The sequence below is a fragment of the Artemia franciscana genome, chromosome 2, assembly GCF_032884065.1.
Source record: "Artemia franciscana chromosome 2, ASM3288406v1, whole genome shotgun sequence".
Taxonomy (NCBI): Eukaryota; Metazoa; Arthropoda; class Branchiopoda; order Anostraca; family Artemiidae; genus Artemia; species Artemia franciscana.
The window spans coordinates 27,196,294-27,220,411 of NC_088864.1; the positions used below are offsets into that span (position 1 = coordinate 27,196,294).

Genomic DNA, 24,118 nt, shown 5'->3' on the forward strand with positions numbered 1-24,118 from the left:
GTTAAAGGGACTAGTGCTATGTACGAGAATAACCCTGCTGCGGTTAAGGTAGGAATTGAGATTAGTAGTCGGTCTCATATTAAGTCATGAGTTAAGCAGGGTTGCGTTCTATTCCTATTCATATGGACCATTTTGATGAACTTTGTTTTAAGAGGAGCAGCGAAGGTGATGGGAGAACATGGAATCAAATGGGGAAGTAAAACTCTCCTAGACTTAGATTATACTGATAATTTAAGTATCCAAAATGGAAGTGTGAGCAAAAAGTAAATCAGGCCGCCCCTGGTTGGGATGGGAGGATATCGTAAGGAAAGATTTAAGGGAAATAAGAACTTCCTAGGAGGGTGTAAAAAGGGAGGTTTTGAATAGATTGGGAAGAAGGACGAGTGCGCGTAGCTGTGTTGGCTCCAGGCGTCTCGGTGCCGCAGCAAGTTTTTAGTTGTAGTGTAGTGCTGCGTTTATATATATTTGATGACTTACACACTCCTGAATTTGTTATTTAATTACATTGAAGTATATTATGTAAATAGAAATAATGTCAAGAACAATGAATAATGCAATTAGACAGTGTGTAAAATATGACTGTTGTTTGAGGGAAGTTTTTAGTGGGTATCCATTCGGGATAATCATTTCACAAAAAGAAATTAGCAAATGATAGCAAAGAACATCAAGAAATATGCACTGTTTTAAATTGAATTTGTCTTTGATACTGAGAAACTATAAGAAAGTGAGAATATTTAAAAAGAATGAAATGAATAACCAGAAAATTAATACCAAGGAATCGAGGGAAAAAAGAAGGAACTTGACTGAATCGTTTTATTATTTTTTAGAATTACTAAAAGAATGTTGAATTTTTGCTTAGCTGCAATGAAATTTATATTTAAAAAACACGCTAAAAAAAGGCGTTTATTCGTAGATTTATTCAACGACTAATTTTTTATTTCTAGATGCAGCTGAAAGTTTTTTCAATGTGCGAGGTTGTAAAAGTTAAATTTTCTAAATTAATAAAAACTTTTTAAAACGTATTGTAAAGCCTATTATCTTTATAATTTTCAACTGGGAATGGGCTATATAGCCATTCTTAGGATAATTCCTTTCCAGTTGTCTTCTGTGTAAGTATGAGAGAAGGTATACTTCTTTGTCTTGATTTAAGTTGCATTGTAAAATAGCAAGCTTATTAAACGTTTTTGTGAACAGTCAAGTTTAAGAGTTAACCAAGCACTTTCCAAGCACTTTAATGCTAAAATTTTATATTTGTAGGTGACTTGATCGATTCAGTATCTGAGTTGATGAAGATATTGTTGTTCTTTTAGGAAAATTGTTGGAGCACAAGTGGGAAAACTGCATGACAATTGACAAAGACTCGTGGGGCTACCGAAGAACTGCTAGTTTGAAGGATTATTTGACAACGCATGAACTTATCAAAGAACTTGCAGAAACTGTTAGTTGTGGAGGTATTATGACTTTCTTCAATCCTTGTAATTGATGTACAATTTCTCACTTTAGAAACTAGTCTTATTGTGTAAGATGAGATTTATGTGAAAAAAATTTACTGAATAGAAAATTTTCGCGTGAATTTCATGAAAGAACAGAATTTAATGACAGTTTAAAGGTCTTTTATATTGCTTTATTTCTATTCTTTCTTTCTTTTGAAATCTGAACGATGGGTAATCATAGGTTGTTCTTCTGTTCTTTTCTTTTGCAATCGACACATCACAGGTTTCTAATCTGATATATAGTGCATAATTTCAGCTTTGTGTTTATGCTAGCACTATAAAATAAGCTTTTTTGTCTGTTTTGCTAAATTTATGGTAAAGAAAGAAAAAGTTATGGATGCCAAACAATTATGTTCAAACTTTATGTATTATAACCTTGGCTACAAACTAATACTGACTGAACAATCCCACTTTAAATGTGGTCGTCTTCTTTGAGGATGTATTCTCTTGCTCTGATCTAAGAGTAGCCAAAGTTCAGCCGTGGTGATAAATGACTAGTTTTAGAGATTTTTTTGAACCTTTTTTTTATCTTTTGCAACTGTTTTGACTGATTTTTTTTGTGTAGGGATGTTACTGGATGTTTTTCTTTTCACTGAGGATTTTCCTGGAATTTCCTAGCTGCTAGTCCGGGTAACAGCTTTCACTTTGTTTTGCCGTTTATTACTCGTTTCTATCAGAGCATAGCTCGATTTAAATCCCGATTTGGTAGTTAAATTGTGATAATACAGGCTGTACAGGCCATGTGATAATACAGCCTGTTTAACAATTCACTTCCTTAGGTAATCTCCTTATGAATATTGGACCAACTGCCGATGGTAGAATCATACCTATATTTGAAGAACGCTTGATCGAAATGGGAGAGTGGTTACAAGTGAACGGAGAAGCTATCTATGAAAGTCATCCATGGAAGTCCCAAGAGGATTCATCCACAAGTGGTGTTTGGTGAGCTACTTTTATATCTCATTTATCGACTTTGAAAACCCCACCTACATTTTCTTTCCAAACATTCAAAATCAGTAGCTTCCAAGTTGTGGCAAACTGAGCCAAAGAGCTACATGTTAGGCTAGTCATAGGTACCTTAAACAGCTGTTAGTAATGGATCAAATTTGACTTATCCATCCCAACGCGTTTTCACTCGTAAGTCAATGATTCCCTTCTCATAGAATTAGTGTCGTTATTGATTAGACCTTTCAAGGTTTCTTTTATTACCAAGGAAATTATTGTGACTTGGTATGACCTGAAATCGTTTATTCCCAAAGGCTAGTTCAAAGTTTAAAAAGACTAGCTAAAATTCTATGAAGGATTCATTCATGGTTTGGATAATATAAAATAAAAGGTTCTAAAATTAAAGGGTCTGACAAATATACAAACTTTTTGCTATTGTACTACTACCGAATCCTATGTGTGTCACCCAATACTTGCCTTTTATATTGTTTTTTTATCAATATTATCACTTGTTTATAGGTACACTCAGAGAGATGGAAATGTATATGGGATTGTTCTGTTTTGGCCTAAACAAGAATTGCTGTACCTGCATGACCCTTTACCATCAAACAAAACAGTAATCACTCTTCTTGGCTATCCAGATAGTCTGTCTGTAAGTTTTTCTTTTCTAATTTTTTTCTTTGTATCACATTTGATTTTTATAAATATTGATGAGTATTATCCATAATTACAACTACAATAAACCTGCTATGGTATTAAGCTGTCTGATCCCTAGATACTAGTGACAATTTTGAGTCCTCTGCTTTGGAGACCTCCGAGGAGATTCTCAGATATCAAAGACAATTCATTCGTTGCAAATGAAAAGCTGACTTGTATTTTTACGATTCTAGTTAGGTATGTCATATGTTGTACTATTGGTCAACTGGTATCTGTTAAACAGGCGCTATTTTTTATACTTTGGGAATTTGCGACATCCGAGAAAACTGATTTGCAGATCTGTATTCAAAAGAAAACACCGCTTCTCATATAGTTCAAAGCTGATTTCATGCTATTGTTTACGTATATTGCTTAAAATGGCTGCTGTTAACTCGATGCTGCTGTGGCATGTCTCTTGGATCTATTGTTTCATAACATTCCAGATATCATCATATCAGAGGATATCCCTGGCTTCCATAAAATGCTTACTTTATAGTCACTGGAAAACTTTTTCACAGCCTTAGCATTGTAGGTAGGGGACCTATGAGGCATTTAATAATCAAACTAGTGAATGTCCCAATAAGGAAGCATTTGTTCTTCCAGAATGTTAATATAATTGCTTGTTTTCACAGCCACACTCTTGAGAAGAAGAGCACATCTTCCTGTGTTACTTCCACTGATTATGTCCCAGCAATCACAATCATGATATTTGATCATTTTATGAGTGGATTTTGGGTCATATTGTGATACATTACTTGGAAAATGTTAGTTTTGCTGACCTTTCCTAGACTAAACTGAAAGTGCTATAATCCTCAAGAATCACTTTTTGCCAGAAGTTCCTATCTTCATTTTCTTACAGAGTTTGATGCATGGGCTTCTTTACCCGTCCACAGAAGCCCTGTTTTGCTTTCTGCTCTTGTTTCAGTTCAATTATGCTTATAAGAGGATTTAACTAACGCTAAGCTTTTCAATCCTTGATGAAGTATGCTTAGGCGTGTTAGAGTTTAACCTCTTCTATCTTACCGTCCCAATTGTCGGTAATGCTATTGGCAACTAAAATTGGTAAATTTTCTCTCAACAGGCCCAGATATCTGAATACAGAAATCAATGAATATCCACTCTCTACCTCTACCAAAGTCCATTTAAGTGATTCACCTTTCATTTTCAGCTTCATTCAATCTATATTTTGTTCAACGGGAGTAAAGATTTCCACCTGAAACTTTTAATAAGTGAAATAGAAGAGCACGCACTGTGCTTATTTTACTCTTCATCACCTAATCTCTTCTATATTAAGGGCAAAATGAAAGCATGAAGGCAGATCTTGTTTCTTTCTTTTTTACTGTTCATGTGTAGAAACCTTGTAGTGGCACTTTAGACCTTACTTTAAACGGGTACGTCACCATTTTTACCGTTGACGCGCATTTAGTCCCCACCCCCCAGAAGAATCATATCCTGACTTTAATCGTCATGTCAAAGCCAGTAAAACCTATAATATTCCTTTTGCAAGTTTTTTTTTTTTTTTTTTTTTTTTTTTTTTTTTTTTTTTTTTTTTTTTTTTTTTTTTTTTTTTTTTTTTTTTTTTTTTGTAAAAGTGTATGTCACTACAAGTTAGCACCTCACAGGTCGATGCAATCTTATGTAAGGATATATTCATAAAATACTTAGATTTTAAAATTCCCTTGTTTTTTTATATTACCATGTAAAGAAATTCTTGCTGGCTCTATTTTCTGTTATAGATAAACATAGATGGTACGATATACTGAATTTAGATGATACACGTTGTCGATATACAGTGCCTATAAACAATTTAGATGATATGCTACTGCTTTAGATTTTACATTCTGTTGAATCCAATATTTTTAGGACGATGTAAGCTTCTTTAAGAATCTATTCTTTTTTTGTTTTTCTTTTTTTACGATACAAAGTGTACCCTGATGCAAAAAATTTCTATGCTAAGATTGGGAGAATCTTGAAATGCTATGACTACGTGTTTGTTGCACCTAAGCACCATCTGTCTAAAACTGGAACAGTAAAACAGTGGATTATTTTTGGCCACATTTGTTGCTTTGTTTGGGCAATCTAGGTTGATTGAGCAATATGCAATACAATCTAGTAATTATTTCTTTAGATATTTACGCATCAATTAGAGCTGGGTCTGGTTCTGCTCCCTTGCTGCTCTTTATATGATGCTTCTTTTACTGATAATTCAAGGTTTAATCTCACTCCATAGATCACGTGCGCCCCTCCACAGCTCAGGGCTGAAAATTGCTATCCCAACCTTATTGCCATTGCAATGCATTAGATTAGCCTATGCTCCCCATGTCAATGAGTGTTCTAGAAAAGCTTGCTTTTGATTTCATTTGATCCAAAGTTTCAAAATCCGGAATAAGTACTTACGAGGAATTCAAAAGTCCTAATATTTCTTTAAACTGGCTATAGTGTTAAGCCATCTGAGGTCGGCAACTCCATCCAAAATAAAGTTTTGGAAATCAATACGTTTTGGGGGTTTAACTTTCTCCCACAACATCACAAGAAAAAGTAAAAACACTGGTAACGTCCTGTCTTGATCCCTAAATAAACAGTCAATCTTTTTGTCAGAGACCACCTCGGTAGAGTACTTTTTCCCGTCTCCCTTCAGTTTATAGCACTATACATGGGATAAACTAGAAAATGCTCTCCTTATTGTATATTAGAATATAATTATCAAGGTTTGCTATATAAGAAAAAAGTTAGAGGAAAATAAAATAGAGAAAAAAGCTCTAACAGTAAATTGATATAAAAAAAGGAGAAAAATTCTAAAAAAAAAAAAAAAATGCTTCCTTTACTGATACCAGTACAATCATGCACTTAAGTGAGGGCTTATCCTTAAGAACAGCCGAGGGTGCGCAAGATATTGAATAACAAATAAAAAAGAATGAATAATAATCGAACCTTACTACGAATGCACCATTTTGACTCTATTTGTTGACTACAAAATTACATATGAATATAAGGCACGTGATTGGCTGTAATCGAGCCAAACTATGTTTTTATCCAGAGATGTTACCATACTCTTTTTTTGACATTCCAATTTTGGAAAGTTTACATTTTCAGGCCAACCTAGGTCGACTCCCTGTTTGTCACTGCCACATCGTTTTAATAGTATAACCCTGATTTTAATCCAAATATTCCTAAAGGAATGGTTTTCAAAATATGTGCCGACTCTTATTCACAGGATCCCTAGCTAAAGTTTTAATGCAGGAATTATAAAAAAAAAACTGGCTCTCAGAAATCAAGGACGCATTAACAAATACCCTAAAAAAGATAAAAAAAAATCCAAAAATATATATTTTGGACGCATTAACAAATACCCTAAAAAAAAATCCAAAAATATATATTATTTGAAAGATTATACTGTTGACTGAACCAAAATGTATTTATTGAACTTGCGTAGTTCAATGTGAAAAGGCCAACACAAGGTGCTGCAATTCAAAACTTTCTTTTGCAGTGGAAAAGCAACGATAAAGGGCTTCAAATAGTTTTCCCCTCAATGTCTGAAGCTCCAGGAAAATTTGCTTGGGTCATCAAAATGACAAGTCTCACCAAAAACAAAATGAAAGCTCGCAGAAAGGTTTGATTTAAAAGAAGGACTCATCGACTCGTGTCTTATTTTGTTACTTTTTAGAAGTGGACGTTTTTATGCTGAGAGTACTGAAGACAGAAATGAAAAGCATAAATGTTACTACCTAATACCATTGATGCCAAAGTTCGCTATTTTTGTCAATTTGGCGAGAAAAACTCCAATTTGTTCATAAATTATGTTTTAACATGATGTTTTTGCCCTGTGAATTTTAGAAAAGTTTGCATGCTAAACCATAATTTTGCAGTCCTATTTGGCGAAAGTTAGACTAATTTGGCATCAATGCTGAGAACTGTAACCGGCTTCAGAAAACATCCATCTCTGTTTTTATTTATTTTTTTTATTTACCATTATTCCTATTCTCCTTTTTAAATGCTATTTCGAATGTATGCGACAAATTCTATAAAAAAATCCCCTTAATGACTGCCGCCTAGCTAAGTGGAAAAAGGGCATCCCAATAAACCCATTTTAGGGTAGATTTAATTTTAATGAACCTATTGATGGTAGCTTCTTGAGGTATGCTGATTTTCGTGGAACTTGTCACATGACTATTTGATATACGTCTTCTACGCTTGACCTGGCAGTGTGGATGTTTTGTTTTATGTTCTGTAATTAGTCTTAAACACTGTCTGATCAACGTGAAGATCATGGGGATTGGGTTCTTTCTGCATAATTACGTACACATGTTCTTATTTATGTGATATTCATCTTTTTTGCTTGTGTTATTCTGCTTTGCTTCTTTGGGAATTTCCTTCATTAAAAAATAAACAATTGTGACGATACTTTCATTCATGTATTCCAATAAAATAGATATATATATATGTGTATATATAAAACACTGTAAATGAAAATGATTTCTTCTCTTCTCTTAACGTACTGTCCAAAAACGAGATCAACAAAAAATACAATCGAAAGAAAAAAAAATCTTACTCAATTTTGTACTCTAAACCCACCACCATCACAAATTCCCGTGCACTTGATTTTACTTCAAGCGAAAAAAAAGGTGATAAGCAATTTTAACGCTCAAGACAAAGTCGAGTGGTTTTCGTTTGGTGAAACGGATTGTAAAACATATTAAGTTTTTGTCCTTTCTTGGCTTAAAGCCCAAGTTTACTGTAATGTAAACGACGAGGTAAGTTCATAAGGTTTTAACCCTTGATTGACATACTCGTCTGTAGAATTAGCTGACGCCCCTGCGTCATAATAGCATGCGTTGAAATATTTTTAAGTACCTGGCAAAAGGAGAGCAAAAAGAGATAGGTGACCGTCTTGGTAGCTCAATTGATTAAAGCAAACGAGGCAACCCCCCAAAAAGGGTAGAAGGGTAGAAGAAGATGTACAAGAACATTTTAGTGGAGAATCGAGTGACTCTTACTAATACTTGCAGTACTCCATGCCAATTTTTTTTTTCATTTATGGATATTGTTTTTTGTTTTTTTTTAAATTGTAGATTTCACATAGTTGAGGGAAATTCAAGTGCCTTGATGCATCTTGTATCATTTTTTATTGTTAACATCAAAAGATTTTGCCTGCCAAATTTGAGACCTACAGCAGCCTAAGCGGTGAATGTAGTTGTGTGGGCCAAGGATCAGGATTTCAAAATAAATCTAAAACAACATAATACACAAACTATTACGTGTTAAAACTTGACACTTAAGAATATCCTATTCATTGAGAATCATCCCTAAAATCTTCACAAATTTGTAATGAATCCATATCATGGTCACTTTCTTCACCACATGAACTCAATTGTCCTAAACTTTGATTTGAATGAGGAGACTCAGTATAATGAGATTCGGAGAGTGACCTGTCAAATATGTCTTCATCTCCAGGGCATGGTTTGCAATTTGTTGTTTTCCAATGGGTTCTTAAACCTGAGGCGCTTATGTATTTCTTGCAGCATGAACTGCAGCTATAGGGTCGCTCATTCGTGTGTAATCTTTTGTGTAACTGCAAAACAGAAAAAATAATCCTAAAAGTGTTTCTAGTCTAAATTCGAGCATGTCAATTAACTAGGGCTTTTTTACGTCTTTTAATGTCTCTGGAAGAGTGTCTTGAAAACATAACTCTTATTCTCTCTTTCAATGCTCTAGTGCATTGACTAGTCTAGTCAATGCACTTAGTCTTCATTCCCTTTTCAATGCACTAGGTCAAACTCTTTATTCTTTTCTCTTTTTTCGTTTAAATCTTATCTATCGCTCTTAGAATTTCTGTTCCCGGTACAAATTTCTTAAGTAGTGTTCAGGTAAAACAAAACACTAGTATAATAGCTGATCAGCAGTGTTTATTATATTACACTAGACTAAAAACTTTTACATCTTCAATCAAGCACGTAAAAAGGGGGGAGGGGCTTTGGAGGGATCTCCTCCCCAAAATATCAATGATTGTTATTATCCCATATTTTCCATATAATCCGCCTGTTTTTGCGGGTTTTCCTTTTTGAAGTTTTGCTCTCTGCCCCTACAAAACAAAACAAATTCGGTGCTTGTCTATTATAGCGACAACACTCGATAAGTGAAGTTAGGTTAATCGTAATGAAATGTACCAAAATATGATGAAAACATGATACTTTATTAACAAAATAATGGATACTAAAGCAGAGAATTATGGAAAGCAGGCCGTCCAGAACGCATTATATTATATATCTAACCTAACTAACTCTATATATTAAATATTTAATTTAAAAAATATCGCCATAGTATTTTATCTCACTCAGGTTAAGCTGATTATCTCCAAGTGCACACATACAACTTGTTTTATTACAGATCAAGAAAAAAGTGTGGTCGCTATAATAGACAAGCACCACAAAATTCTATGTCCGTGCCTCTCACTGATGTTGCAGGGACGCCACTTCCCTCTCCCTACTAGAAGAGCAAACAATATGCAAAGAACAAAATTTGTTAATGTTTTGAAAAAATACTTCGAACTTTTCTGCAAAGCGCCCCCCTCCCTTCTTGTCGTCCTTAGGAAAGTTCTTCGGGAGCCTTTGAACATAGTAGATAGAATTTTGCTATACATCTTTCAGTATGATATAGTCTACAATTGCAAAATAGATGGCGATGTTTCACCCAGTGCTGAAAAATTAAATTTCTTGAAGGTGGTATTATTTAGAAAATTATAAAACAATAATATTAGGCTCGTACAGTCGAGTTTGGTAATGTAATAATTTATGAAATAGATTATTCGATGGCAGAGCTTACGAGATTTAAATAGTGTATTTAAGTCTAGTGTCTTAATAAATAAAACTAAAATTTTCAATAATATTTACCTTTAAATGCACAAACTGGGTGAACCTGGCAGGACAGATATCACAGGCATAAGGTTTCTGTCCCGAATGTAACCTCAAATGTGTTTTCAGGTTTGATGTTGACGAGAACCTTTTGTTACAGACATTACAGACATGTGGTCTTTCTCCCGTATGCACCAAATTATGTTTCTGCAAATGCGCTAGCTGTGTAAAAGACTTGGTACAAGTTGAACACTTGAAAGGCCGGTCGCCTGAATGTGTCCGTAGGTGAACTTTTAAATTGGAAAGTTGTCCAAAGTTTTTTGAACAGATATTACATTCATATTGCATCTTGCCATCCTTTTTTGTAAGAGGATAAGGTAAGGTTTTATAGCCACGTTGCAAATGATTCGCAAAATTTTCCTCATCGGCTCGCATAGGAGTCATTGGAACATAATTTACAGGTGATGAGGGTTGTGGGCTATGGTTCACTATGTATTGCGTGGAAGACGGCTGGGTTTGAATTTGTCGCATGGGTGAATGTGTCACAAGCTTGGAACTTGAATCCGGACTGTGTTGAATTTGTTCATATTCAGTGTAACTCACTGGTGAATAGCATTTTTTAAATTGACTGTCAGGTACTTGATCATTCAATGCCTCTCTTTTGGCGACTTCGTTATAATAATCTTGTCTCAAAGCTTCAGGACCATCCGATTTTGTATGTTGTCTTAAAAGCACCGTTTCAAGTATACCTTTTTGAGGCGAATAATAGCCGGAGTTTGTGTAAGCAGAAGTTGCTTCGTCGTATCTCTGAGTAGTACTTGTTGGGGATGCAAATGGGGAGGTACGTTGAGGACTAAAGTCTCTTGAGGGACTGCGAATCACTTTAACTCCCATTCTTCTATATTCATCCATTTGATCAGATTGCTCGTGATCCAGAGGTCGTAGCGCTGAGTAAGATTTCTTGCTGAAAATAAAATAAAGGAAATGAAATTAAAGCAATTCGAGACAGTGGATTGTAAGTCGATATGTAACGTCGTGCACTAGCAAGAAAATACATTAATTTAGAGTTACATGTATGCAGTCCATTCCTAAACATTGAACGCAAAAGGATGCCAGATATTCTTGTGAATAACTACCTCTTGGTCACACTCTAGGTGGGACGGCGAGTGGCTGAGCACTGAAAAATTAACACTAGTAAGTTCTTATTTGTGCATATTACTCAGAGGCACGAAGAAAATGTCGCCATTCCTCAAACGAGTCGTATCTCCTTTATATTCATGTCCCTCGGCTGACACTGAGCTCAATCATTTGCTTTATATACGGGATCATTTTTTTTTTATTATTAAATACGAGTGTAAGCCAGCGTTAGAACTTAAAATGAGCCAACATTATCCATAACGGGAGGGGGCTATGGACGTACTCGGATTGTTCAAATGCTGCTTACCTTCTCCGTAAACAATACATTTCCCCTACTTTCGCTGAAATCAATAGACCTCATATTTACCAATTTGGTATTTGTTGTGTTTTAACAATTATCTAGTAAATACCAAGATAGCTTGAACTTTATGAGTGGGGGGTGGGGTAACAGGGCCCTTCTATTCAGAATAGCCTAGCTTGCTGATTTAAGTTTTACCGCCACTCTTTACTTGTATTTGAACCATTTTTTTTACGTTTGAAAAATACAAAAGGAAATGATCGCAATGTATATATATATATATATATATATATATATATATATATATATATATATATATATATATATATATATATATATATTTCATCATATAGTTTACATAATCGTGTAGACATTTTAAAACAATCCTAAAGTTGCAAAGCGAAACATTTAGGTTAAAGTTTCAGCAGAGTTAGGATAAAAAAAAAATATATTTTTAAGACATTGCATCATTCGATGCTATCTCACCGTACAGCATAACAGAGTAGACAGACAAAAAATTTTGCATTATTATATTAGATAATTTGGTTGTTATTTATCGAATTTGATAGTGCCCTATGACCATCTGGTAAGTTGCTTGCACTAGATAAAAAAAAACAAGACCCGACGCCGTTAATCTACTATTTTGATTGTACAATATTTTGAAGTTGGGTCCGAGTAATAGATGTTATTTTTGTATCTACGGAAGAATAATTGACTGTCTCCAAAGCGCTATTTCTTGAAATCGACACGGGGCCTAGGCTTTAATATCGTATTTTATATGCGCCTATTTCTGTTATGCTTGGCTTTATTCTTTATTATATAATCATTTCAAAAATGCAGCAGAATTCTTGGTTTTGTTCTAGGTATTATTTTTCCTCCGTTTTTCAGTTTTTCTCCTTTTTTCAATCCTCCTATTCTTTTATGATTTGTTAGCTTTAGGCTACTTTATGTTTATAATATCAATGGCATTGTAATGTATAAATATCTCTAAAAGGGAGAAAAAGAGACTTCGAAGGTCTACCGACAAAAGGGAGGGTTGTAAATTTGATTTCACCAATTAGCATTGTAATTTTACTGATAGATAGCAGTTCATGGGAAAGCAGAAATTTATTCTAATCAATATAATCTCTACTCCAAGCATTGAAAGTGACAGTCTAAACATTTAAAATGTTTGGGCAATATTATTTTTATTATTCCTTTGCGACATAATGCTCTAAAAATAAGTACGAAGCTGAATAAGTCTACGAGAACGTTTAATGCGAAGGTGGACTGACATTGAACGTAACTGTAATCGTTTTCAGTCACAGAGCTATTTAATTAATTTTTCTAGTTCACTTAGTGTCTACTAAAACTTTGCTGTCTCCATCAAACATGTTTCAAAATAAATCAATGAAGACACAAAAAAGAGATGAGGCTCACCTATAATCAATCACGTAGTTTCCTTCTCCATCAGAATCTGAGCTATCATCTGGAGGAGTGAGTATGTCCTCTGAATATTCTGTGCTGTGGTATCCTTCATCTGATCGTACGGATCTGTTAGTTGGGGTTGTTTGGCAATCTCTTTGAGTGAAATCTGGAGATGGAATATCTTTTTCGTAGAAATCCCTAGTGGCATATAAAGGTACTGCAACAGGCTGTGGTTGGGGTTTCAAGAGTGGTGTTTGTGCTCTAATTTTCTTTAACATTAGCTCACCAGTCACCGGGTAGTTGAGACGTTGTGCAAATTCCTTGCAATACCAAACCAATAGTTCTTGGTTAGGTTGTATGGGTTTTATTGTGTAAAAGTAGATTTGCATCTAAAAACAAAACAAAAATTAGCCGTATTTTTTCTCCTTTATTCTAAAGTTGATTTTATATTTTGGAACTTGAAATAATTAGATAAATTTCACCTACATATGAGTCATTCAGAGCTCAAGCCCGTTCAGTAGCATCAACTAGGGGGGGATGCATTTCTCCCCCTTAGATTTAGAAAAATACCTTTTTGGGTGTATTCTTAAACACCAAAAGTTATGAAATGAAGTCACTAATACTTTCAAATAAATAAATCGACCGAATCAAGGAAAAATCGTCCAAACTAAGAAGTATTTATTTAGCAGATATTAGGCGCTTGTAAAATAGCTATCTGAAATCGTACTAGGTATAGCGCTCATTGTTTTGAAATTAATCAGATTGAAAAATACTAAATATAAAAATATGTGTGTTCTGTATAATATTAAATTCTCACGAAGTGTTTCAAATTAAAGTAAAGAGCTGCACTAAAACTCAAACGATGAGAAATTATTTGTATGAGGGGTATACCGTCCCCGCAGCGCAAAAATGGTATTTATCGGTAGATGATTATTTATAAATTGTCTTTCTGAACAATTTAAGTAAACATGTGATTGCTAAATAAAGCCTTCCATTCTAAAGGTTTTTTTAAGAAAAAACATTAACTTTAACGCATCATCTTTGCTTTAGAGCATTTTTTCTTGAAGCATTGGTGGAAAGGATTAAAGTTTAGCTTAAAGATTGAGGAGTTTAGAGGGAAGCAACCCACCTCGTGTAAGGGCTGTTTCTCTCTATTTTGGATTTTAACGTCCATCCCTTTAATTTGATTTTTTTCTGTTCGTCTTGAGGATATTTCCCAGAAATTCCCTCCTGAATAATAATTTTTGTATATTGTTGACTTTCAATCTATGCTGGATTGGAATAGCCCTCGTAATCATAGTTTTATGGGGATAAGGGGGGGGGAGAGGAGAGCAAAGCATTTCCATCCCTACAGAACACGCCTGCTCTCAAAATTCAGTTTAAATTGTTATGACATGTTCACTTTTCTTCAGAAGACTAGCACTCGGACCAACGGTATTGCGTTTGCATATTTAGTCTTCTTCGTGAAAAAAAGGGCAGATTCTTCCCTTTCTTTCAACTTTCTAATGCAATTCACTGATAGGCTTCCCTAATTGTAATTATCCATTTGCATAATTTGGTCTTGTTTCTATATGTTCTCAAACAAAATATTATTAAGTTCTGGAATTCAACAATGCGTAACAAGCCGCCCTCATTGAGGATTTATTTATGAATTCTTTTAAAAGAAACGGGCATTTTATTCCAAAACTTAGGGACTTCAAACATCACTTTTCCTTCTGAGATATATATCTTCAATTTTTCGATCGTTCAAATCAAAATGACTACCTTATAATTTGGACCCAGTGCCATCTTTGCCCTAGCGGTGACAAATTGCAGGAGATGGTGGGTATTTGCTCTTCGATCGCTTTTGGTCCTTCGAAAGGGCTCTAGAGGTCGCAACGTCCGTTCGAATGAGAACTTTCTAGAAATTTATAGCTATTGCTTCAATACGATCATCCCAGGAGAAAATAAAATCCAACAAATAAACAAACTCCTGACAAGAAAAAGACAAAATTTCGCATTTTCATGATTAAGAGGCTTGAAATTTTAATACGGTTTTTTGGTTATCAAGAATTTGATTATGCAAATCAAGATCAGACAACATTTAGGAGGAGTTCCACTCCCCTTTTTTCTGAAATTATGCAAATTTTTATATACTAATGAATAGATGGATACCATTCAAGTTAAAAAGTTTTGTTTATTTGAAATCAGCATAAAATGAAAATTTATATGATCTGCATCTTGCTTCATGTAAAACAAAAAGCAATGCAACTTTTGGACCAAATGCTTTTATTTCAAGAATAAAAGAAGAATGCCATCTAAGAAAAGGAAAAGAACACTTACGTTATATTGACACGCAATCAGATTTTGCGAATCCGAGGAGTAAGCTGGGTTTACATATCTCATCCAGTTGGCCTTGCTCGTGTCGTATCCATCAATGTAGTGATTCAGTTGCCCATTTTTGTAGACTCGCCAAAAGTACTTTCTGTTCGCGTTCTTCGGTACAGTATCTCTTGCATAGACATCGCCCACAAGAGGACCGAAGCGGGTGCCCTTCGGAATGTAGTCTGTGCTCCATACTCCTAGCACCTAGATGATGAAAAACACTAATTTTCTTTAATTCGTTCATGGCTTTTTGAGCTAATCCAAAAAGAGATCACCCGCAAACAATTGCATTCTGAGTCAGATACGGACACAATCTGAAGATACAAGACTTCAGAAAGTATTTCGTTAGCTCTACGAATATCAACACAGGTTTACAATATCTATTTTTTTTATATCCTCTTAAGGATTTATGTTGGAGGATATCCCTAAGCAAAAGGAAAATCAAAACCGGTAAAATTCTAGTTGATTGACCTTTGGCTATCTCGGAAAGGGGTTAGGTTAGGAAAATGAAACTTTCAGGGATGGGTCTAAAGGTTAAAGTATGTCCCGGGAAAGTATTTTGAAGTACCCACCTCCACTCCTTCTCCGTCTAGAGGGCCCTGAAATTTGCCTACATTACAGGTCTATAACTAATGAAATTTTGACAAAACAACATTTTACCTTAATTTTCAGTTACCAGTTGCCTTTTTTCTGCCTTTAGTACTAAAAATGCAATTCCTGTTATTTGAGTAGAATTCTGAGCCATATCAATGTTTTTTTTCAAAATTTAGGAAATGTATTTGCATATCTTTAAAACCTTATAAATTGGGATTGAGCAAAGTTGTGAAGCTGAAAACAATTTTGTTGTACTTCCTTCAAGCAGAAGATCTATTTTGCGAAGTTTCACTTTTATAAAACACATATTTTTAAAGGTCAGGGCCCTCTAGAGGGAGAAGGAGCTTCAAAATACCTTCCCGGGACATACTTTATAACCTTTAGACTCATCCCTGAAAGTTTCAGTTTCCTAACCTAAACCCTTTCCGAGATTGCCAAAAGTCAATCAATTAGAATTTTACCTCAAAACCTCCCTAACAAGCCTAATCTGAAGAATCAGAATTGAAGCAATTTGGATTTTTGAATCTCAGATTGCTTGATGATTTCCTAGCTATTAAGTAGAGGCAGCCGTTGTATATACAAATAGCTCATACTAAAAAACATTGCTGCAGCAAAAAAGCAGCATCACATTGCTGCTGAACAAGAAGTCTAAGGAGCACTGATATCTAACTCCGCGACGCCGTTTTGTTTGATACATATATCTCAATTTTTTTATATATCCTGCCTATCAAAGGTTCCTTTTTGCTGTGATTCATTGTACCTTTATATGCAAAGCTAATAGAAGTAAACGATAAAGAGAAGCACAAAGGAAAATATTTATTTATATATATATATATATATATATATATATATATATATATATATATATATATATATATATATATATATATATATATATATATATATATATATATATATATATATATATATATATATATACAATTGTTTTAGCAGCCAGTTTCTCTAAGGTTATTCTGAAGAATTTTTTCATACTAATGGACATAAACAAACATATATTTTTTTTTTTTTTTTTTTTTTTACATTAGAGGTTTGGCTTGTCCAAATAAGCTATAAATCTTCTTTTTTCTATTTTTTATTCCGTTGTTTCTTTCATGGACTCGGACACATTAAACTTGAAACGATGCGATTGGTTATTCTGGACCGTGTATTTGATTTTCATTGACTGAGTTTACAATTAAAAAAAAAAAAAAAAAACACCCAACTTACATCATTTAGAGCTTTGGAAGGTTTCAATGCCAAATTCCTTGGGATAGTGGCCTGAGCACGATTGGGTATCTGACTTGGAACACTTGTGTCTGGAACCAAATAAACGGCAAGTCTTTCAAAATCCTCCTCGGAAAACTTTGATATATCCCAGTTATTGTCTTCGGTAGACATCTAAAACGCATAACAAAATTGAATAAAACTAGTTTTGAATATTGTACCACATAAAAGCCATATAGTCGATCAACCCGTCCCGTAGAAAAGTCTAAGTTAATTATTTCTTTGTAGAATGATCTTAGCATCCCTTGAAAGTGAGGTAATATTAAGCTAGTATCAAATTAAGACTTATTTTAAGTAGAAGTAAAAGACTTAAAATTGTGATGATCTGTTAAAGAGTTTCTTAAGATACGCCTTTGAGGCTTATAAGGCTAGTATAATAGATAATGCATTTGATTTGTACATGTGTATATCAACATTTTCTAGGTATTTTAGCCAATGTAGAAAGTGTGAGGTGGAATAACATTTTATTACAAGCATTTAGTCATTTTAGGTTCTCATGAGAAGGATTATAATTTTAAGCAGTTGAAAGTTAACATCAAATTCTTCCTTTGAAATTTGGTTTTATGATAATTTCTGCTTTTTGGTAATTATTCGATTAAATCTTTTCAAATAGAAATTACGAGTACCCCACTCGGGAGGGGGACAAGGGGAATTATAAACTATATTGAATTTCTGGGCACTTCTTATCAAATTTTAAAATATTTTTTAGTCAAGTCAGCCAAACTATGGAAAAAAGAACTAATCGTGCAATTTTGGAGTCCTGGGTCTTGAGACCCACATTTTGTGTGTGGATTCGTCCAAACATGGGTTTCCTGGTGATTCGAAGGAGTCAAACTTGAGGTTTAATTGCTGTATTTTTTTCAGATAATCTTAGTATGTTCCATTCTTTTTTGTAAACCTAAACTTACTGTTAACATCTCTGGTTTGACACATGTATACCATGATGTGTCAGCTATCTCCAAATGTCCATCGAAACCAATTTCAAAGTCAAACATTTTCTGGCTTCCACTGTGAATCTACAACTGCTCATACCAAAGGGTATTTTCGAAACATGTAAAGAAAGTCTCTGGGGACCAAAGGGTAGGGGGTACAATACGGTAAATCCCGTTAAAGCCATTGATTTTACGTCAGATAGAATTTCAAGAATTAGTTCTGTAACTAGCTAGTGTTTTCTTGAACAAGACTTTTAAACGTACAACCATTTACTAGCATTAATCAATAAAGATTTGAATTAAGCTGGATGTCCTAACTATAGTGTGAACCAAAAGTTATTTCATTTCAGTTTGTTTTTGTTGAGAGTGATAGTCTGGACTAAGCATATGACATAATGTCTGAAGTTTCAACTCAGGCTCAGATAGTTTGACTTGATGCAAATTAAAGTGGGATTATGACATTAGATTACCATGAAATTGCATGTTAATGTTATGAATTTAGATAAGATTTAAGAACGTAATTATAACAGGATAAGATCAGTATCTTGATGCTATAAGTAAAACAAAAGCATTGACACCTCCTATCTTCTGGTGGTATATAATTTTAAGAAATATTGAAGGAGTAATCCCTTTGATGCACCCTTTTTTTCGGGGGAAGGGGAGGGGGGTAAATGAACATGAAGCCAATGTACATTTGAACATTGAATTATGGAAATTTGTACAGGGTAGGGGATTTGTGCATTTGCTACTTCTTCCCCTTGAATAAACAAAACTATACTACTGTAGTGTTCTATAAGACGGTGGTATTCAGAAACAGTACGACTTTGGTGGTTTTTTTATCCACCACTGGAAAATTTTTCAGGGTTGCCCCTCCCTCGTAGCCATATTTCTTCTGGTACCCGCTCAAAGATGGCAAATAAGTTAATTTTTATCGATCGAGTTGGTTGCCACTGTCTTAGGAGAAAAAATCGCAAATCCAAGAATTATGGGTGCCGACTTGTAGCTGTTGTTTTCCTCTTTACAGGCCCCATTTATAATCACACTTGTGTATAAAGGGCATAACAGGCGAATAGAAATTCCCCTGAGATCATTCCACCTCGATCCCCTCCCCTTCTCCAGGAGAGTAACGTTTTGTTATCCCATATCCTCTTCAGCCTGGATTGTGTTCACCAGTGTTTACAATGACAGCGAAGGATGTCGTTGTAGCCTTAAGCTTTTTACGAAAAAAACCTTAAAAGAGAACTTTTTTTTACCTTATTTAGCTTAGCCAAAGGTAAAACGGTACTTTACCTTAGTTCTAAGTTCCTTAGAACTGGTGGTTTTTCCAACTTACAAAACAAGCATAAATTAATCTATAACGGTATATTTCAAACAATGCTGAATAGATTATGATTCATAGATCATTGGATAATGAAGATATTCAAACAGTTTAAGATCAGATTTTAATCAAATGTGACAGCCACAGTTAAATGGCTTAGATTTATTTATCTGAATATCTAATATCCGGACACTTTTTCTGTTAAGAGATGCCAAATTCTGCCAGTCTGAAATACAGTGTTTATGAGTGTGGTATCAAAATCACTAAGTTGGAATGAGTCGTGAATTTATTTTGAATGGTATCGGAATCAGTTGCTAAAAGATTGGGTGTTAGACTGGGATTTGAGAGTACTGATTACCAACGTTGGAAGGAATGACAATGGAGGGAGCCAGAATTTTATTTTAAAAAAAATCGGCCTGTTATGCTGAATCCAAATATAAAAGATTCATCAAGTTTAGTGTTACCCTTAAAAAAGCTACGAGCCGGAAAAAACTTGTCTGATTTTCGAAAAAGGGGGGAAACATCCCCTAAAAGTCAGAGATTTTCCATTATATATTTACCTGGGAATAATTTTCGGTGGGGAGAAGGGATTTTCATGGATGGGGGGGGGTCGAAATTCTTGGTATTATTTAAACAATCAGAAAAAAAATAGACTGAAAGTAAGGAGCAACATCATAACTTGGAACGAACAGAAATTATTACGAATACAGTATAAGGGAGGTTGCCCCCTTCCCGATACCTCGCTTTTTGTGCTAAAGTTTGACTTTTTATCTCATTTCTTCAAGATCGTCTCCTGAAACACAAATAAAAACTACACACTTCGTCATCCAAAAACTTACTGAACGTATAAGTTGGTTGTTAGAATAAACTCCTAAAAAGGTTTTACCCTGACAACTCTTGAATTATGGCGGATTTTGATTTTGAATTCTTAGTGTTGTGGAGGGGGTGGATCATTATCTCCGACAAATTTCGTCCCCGAGCAAAACGAATTTATTGCCCAGAATAGCCGATTCTTTCGGCTTTTAGTTTTAAGGGACTTCAAGGATTATTGAACCTAGTTTGCCGGTGAGCTAGACTAATCTCATATGCTTTATTACTGAATTTTGAATTCTGATTACTTTCGATTTTAGATTATTGATGGGGGGGGGGGGGGCTTCTGATAAATTTTGTTGCTAGGCTATGGGTTAACATTGAGCCCTGTCACTCAAAGAACCCTTAGAATCTGAAAACATTTGATTTTGGGTTATTGAGGGGGTAAGGCACATAAGCAGGGTTGGGGCATTTGCGCAAGTCCCTCTAGAAATTTCGAGATTTTTATTGTTGGGCCACTTCAAAATAAATTCATCCGCTCATACTTGGTTTGAATGGCTGCCATCAGAAATGTTTCGAACATGAGAAATGAGATTCAGGGAAGCTGACACTATGCCAGTTAAACACCAAACCGAAATTGGAATTAGAAGATTTCCGTGAAATTCTGTGACCGCAATTGGTCGCTGAAAATCAACACAAAGAAGGGACTTAAAATACAAAACATGAATTTTAGCTAAGAAAAACTAAGAAAGTAGAAAATGAGGAGCAGCAAAAACGCACGGTTGGACAGTACAGGATCATGGAGATTGTTTCATGTGTTGGTTCTACAGTAGGCTACTGTTAGGCGAAGGCAAAAAATGTATTTCGGGGAGAGGATGTCAAAATAGAAAAAAAACACCCATAATCTATTATTGACTAAATTGTAAAAATAACAACATACGCATTACTTGATACCTGACGCAGTCCCTCGGAAGTAAAAAGTAAGACAGACCAGGTCAAATTTTACAGCATTACTTTTAGGAACGTAGCTGCACAAATCGCTTCTCTAGTGGAACTTCATGAATTTAGTCTCTAAACAGTTATACTTAAACCAAGACTCATTACCAGTGCTTGTTAAAGAAATAACGAAGAACCTCATTTGCAGCCGAAAAAAATCTCACATGGAATTGGAGAATGTCTAATTTAAGTTAGAATCAGCCTGGATTCAAGTAAATAACTCTTCTTTTTTTCAGGGTGCTTGCATCTTTCTGTAGTAGACTAATTGATTAAAATGATTAAAAACCAAAAATCCTTGTCTGAAAAAAAAAAAAACAGTTGGACTACCTTAATCCCTTAAATAGGGATAGTGTCAAACAAGTAATAAAAATGAAAAGTTTCTCTGCTAAATACAGGAACGCCAATTCATGAAAATGCAGAGGGGTAAAAATGTATTTTTCAAAACCCAGGGCAATTTTATTATTTTTTTCAATAAAAATACCAAAAACTATTTTTCGGATAAAAATACCTAAATAGAAATTTTTCTAGATCTATACGAGGGGCAAAAAACCTGACCCCCCTCCATTAGCGCTCCTGACTGGATACTGAGGTAAGCATCAGTCTGAGGATTCAGCATTCAGTCTGAGCATGTGAACCACTGTTATTTCAATCTAGCTACTGCTTATTTTGTTTTTAGTTATAAAGTTTTCCATGACATTGCCAACCTGGCCCTCTCTTTATTTTTGTCCCTGGTATAAGGACTTATGGTATCAATATATAGTAAATATGGAACTTCAATAAACTCAAATTTATTGATTTCTAATCTCCATAAATTGCATAAAGTGGCATCTAAAGATAATATATATATATATATATATATATATATATATATATATATATATATATATATATATATATATATATGAATATTTACCGCATGTAACAACAAAGCATGTGGCCAACCTTAAAATAAATAGTTGAACTATGTAACGTTACGTTAACTATGAAAAGATAGTTGACATGCGTCATTACCCTAAAATCGATTCAGTTTTTAAAAACATTAAGCATGATATGGATTTTTAATTGACATTTAACTTTGTAACTCTTGACTACGAAAACATGGAAATTTGTGCTGTAAAAGTGGAGAGGAACAGCAATTCCCCAACTTGGAAAGTTTTAAAGCCATAAGAATGAAAATTCTGGAATGGACCTACAACCCAAATTAGAGCCAGGAAGGTTTTTTATAGATGCCACTACACTATAACAGACCTGGCACAGTTAGGCCGAATATATTGCATTTTAGTATTGTTCGTTAATGCGTACGGAATTTCCAAATTGCACGAAGTCTGTTATATAAGAAAAAATCTTTATAATTTTTGTACATAATTGTCTAGCGAGATATTCTGTTTAATTGACTAATTAGTTCGTATGTTTCACGATTTTGGCCAGAATTATTACTTTTCCATTTTCACAAAACAGTACTTTTAAACCTAATGATTAATTTTCAAGCTTATATCTATGAAAATGCAGTTTTTCTGAGAAGAATGATAAACAAGGTGCGTTTATTTTGTTGCGCTTTCTCCAGAGAGGATCAAATTGGGCCCATGGTTGCATAATATCGAGAGAAAAGTTACCTAGTTAAAATTATGTGATAACCAATGGGTTTCCAATTTCAAAGACTGGAGACGTATTTTTCCTTAAACATACATGGAAATGAATGGTTATTATAGACCGTAGTTGCCCCCAACACTGTGGAGAGCAATTATTATAGCCCAGTCTATGGAGGTTAGCTAACCCCTAACTTTCCTTTATTTGGAGGAATACATTTAGACTAATCTTATTATAGGGAAGAAAAATAATTCATTTTGTAAGTCAAATGCATCTAAATGAGCACTTATTCTCGAATCAGTGTCATATTTTACACCTTAGCTTAATGAGTTAAGGCTGGAGGGGGGGGGGGTTGCAGGTCCACTCATGTTTTCGATAATCCTGAATATATTGTTAAAAATAAATAAAACCTAGCTTTTTTAATTGAATCAAAGGCTCAAAACGAACATAAATTATGGTTATAATCCACTGGCTAGAAAAAACTTCCTCCTGAAGTATGATGAATGATTTTGGTAAATATTCCTTTTCGCTGCGTCACTGTATAGGGTTGTTATTTACTTTAAATGTATTTTAAAAGCAGAACACAGCGATCGCAATCTGTTTTTTCGAATTACAATAAACTATTCGTTCTTATTCTATTGATGTGAATAAGTTTCGTTTTTAGATTTGTTTTTCTTCTTATAGGGAGGATTTTTTTTTGTCTGATGATATGAATATTTCTCATCCTGCTTGAATTTTATATGGTGATAGTTAGAGCCACTGGAAACATTTCTTTTGGGTTTAAAGTAGATTTTGCAGTATGAGGAGTAGATTGTTCAAATCTTACGGGCCGAAGCGTTTTTACTTGTAAGTGATTTTTTCATGAAAGTATTGTAGCTTTTCTATATAAATAAAATAAACATCAGAGGGATATGAAGGTTGGAATAAGATAAAGTAAGAGAAGCGAAAGGAGATAAAAAAAGAGAAAGGAAGCGGAGTAAAGAAAAAACGGTAGCGACCAAAGACTATAGTATAATGTAGTCATCAAATTACACTCAGGGAACAAAACAACATTTGATAGGAAACGGAAAATTATGTAATCGACGTCAAATAGGGTGATTATGAAGCTACTAACATGGCTGACTGGAGGTGAAGCTGTAGCCACTCGATAAAGATAATTCTGCCTGAAATGTGGACGAAGAAGATGCCACGTGGAATCCAAAAAAGAAATATTGGTTCTAAAGTTTAAATTTAAATGTTTTTCAATGTCTGGAGTGATTTCTTTAGTGCTTGGAGTGCACTCAAGATTTATATTATGCTAATACCAAGTTTTAAAACAAAAATTACAATAGGTAGTAATATGTTATCCAGTACACTCGAGAATTTGGATCTATAACATCAGATAATTACCGGTTTATTGCTGTCGGTAC

At 34.3% G+C, this 24,118-nt stretch overlaps 2 protein-coding genes across 4 annotated transcripts in view; one reads left to right on the plus strand and one right to left on the minus strand.

Annotated features, from left to right (window-relative positions):
- The window catches only part of LOC136039468 (alpha-L-fucosidase-like), a 37,114-nt gene extending 29,579 nt beyond the window's left edge, over nt 1-7,535 (plus strand). The window contains exons 6-9 of the mRNA XM_065723242.1: nt 1,311-1,451; nt 2,273-2,435; nt 2,958-3,090; nt 6,622-7,535. Coding sequence (XP_065579314.1) covers nt 1,311-1,451; nt 2,273-2,435; nt 2,958-3,090; nt 6,622-6,750 — 566 coding nt within the window. The 3' untranslated portion in view covers nt 6,751-7,535. The remainder of the gene's footprint in view (nt 1-1,310; nt 1,452-2,272; nt 2,436-2,957; nt 3,091-6,621) is intronic.
- LOC136039452 (PR domain zinc finger protein 1-like) overlaps nt 7,532-24,118 on the minus strand; it is an 80,330-nt gene continuing 63,743 nt past the window's right edge. For 2 of the 3 annotated variants that reach the window (XM_065723223.1, XM_065723229.1), the window contains exons 2-6: nt 17,010-17,180; nt 15,147-15,392; nt 12,837-13,213; nt 10,022-10,946; nt 7,532-8,703 (exon numbers count right to left, since the gene is read on the minus strand). In XM_065723223.1, coding sequence (XP_065579295.1) covers nt 8,422-8,703; nt 10,022-10,946; nt 12,837-13,213; nt 15,147-15,392; nt 17,010-17,180 — 2,001 coding nt within the window. In that variant the 3' untranslated portion in view covers nt 7,532-8,421. Of the gene's footprint in view, nt 8,704-10,021; nt 10,947-12,836; nt 13,214-15,146; nt 15,393-17,009; nt 17,181-17,974; nt 18,601-24,118 lie in introns of those variants that run through there. The other variant, XM_065723214.1, reaches the window with a different exon arrangement.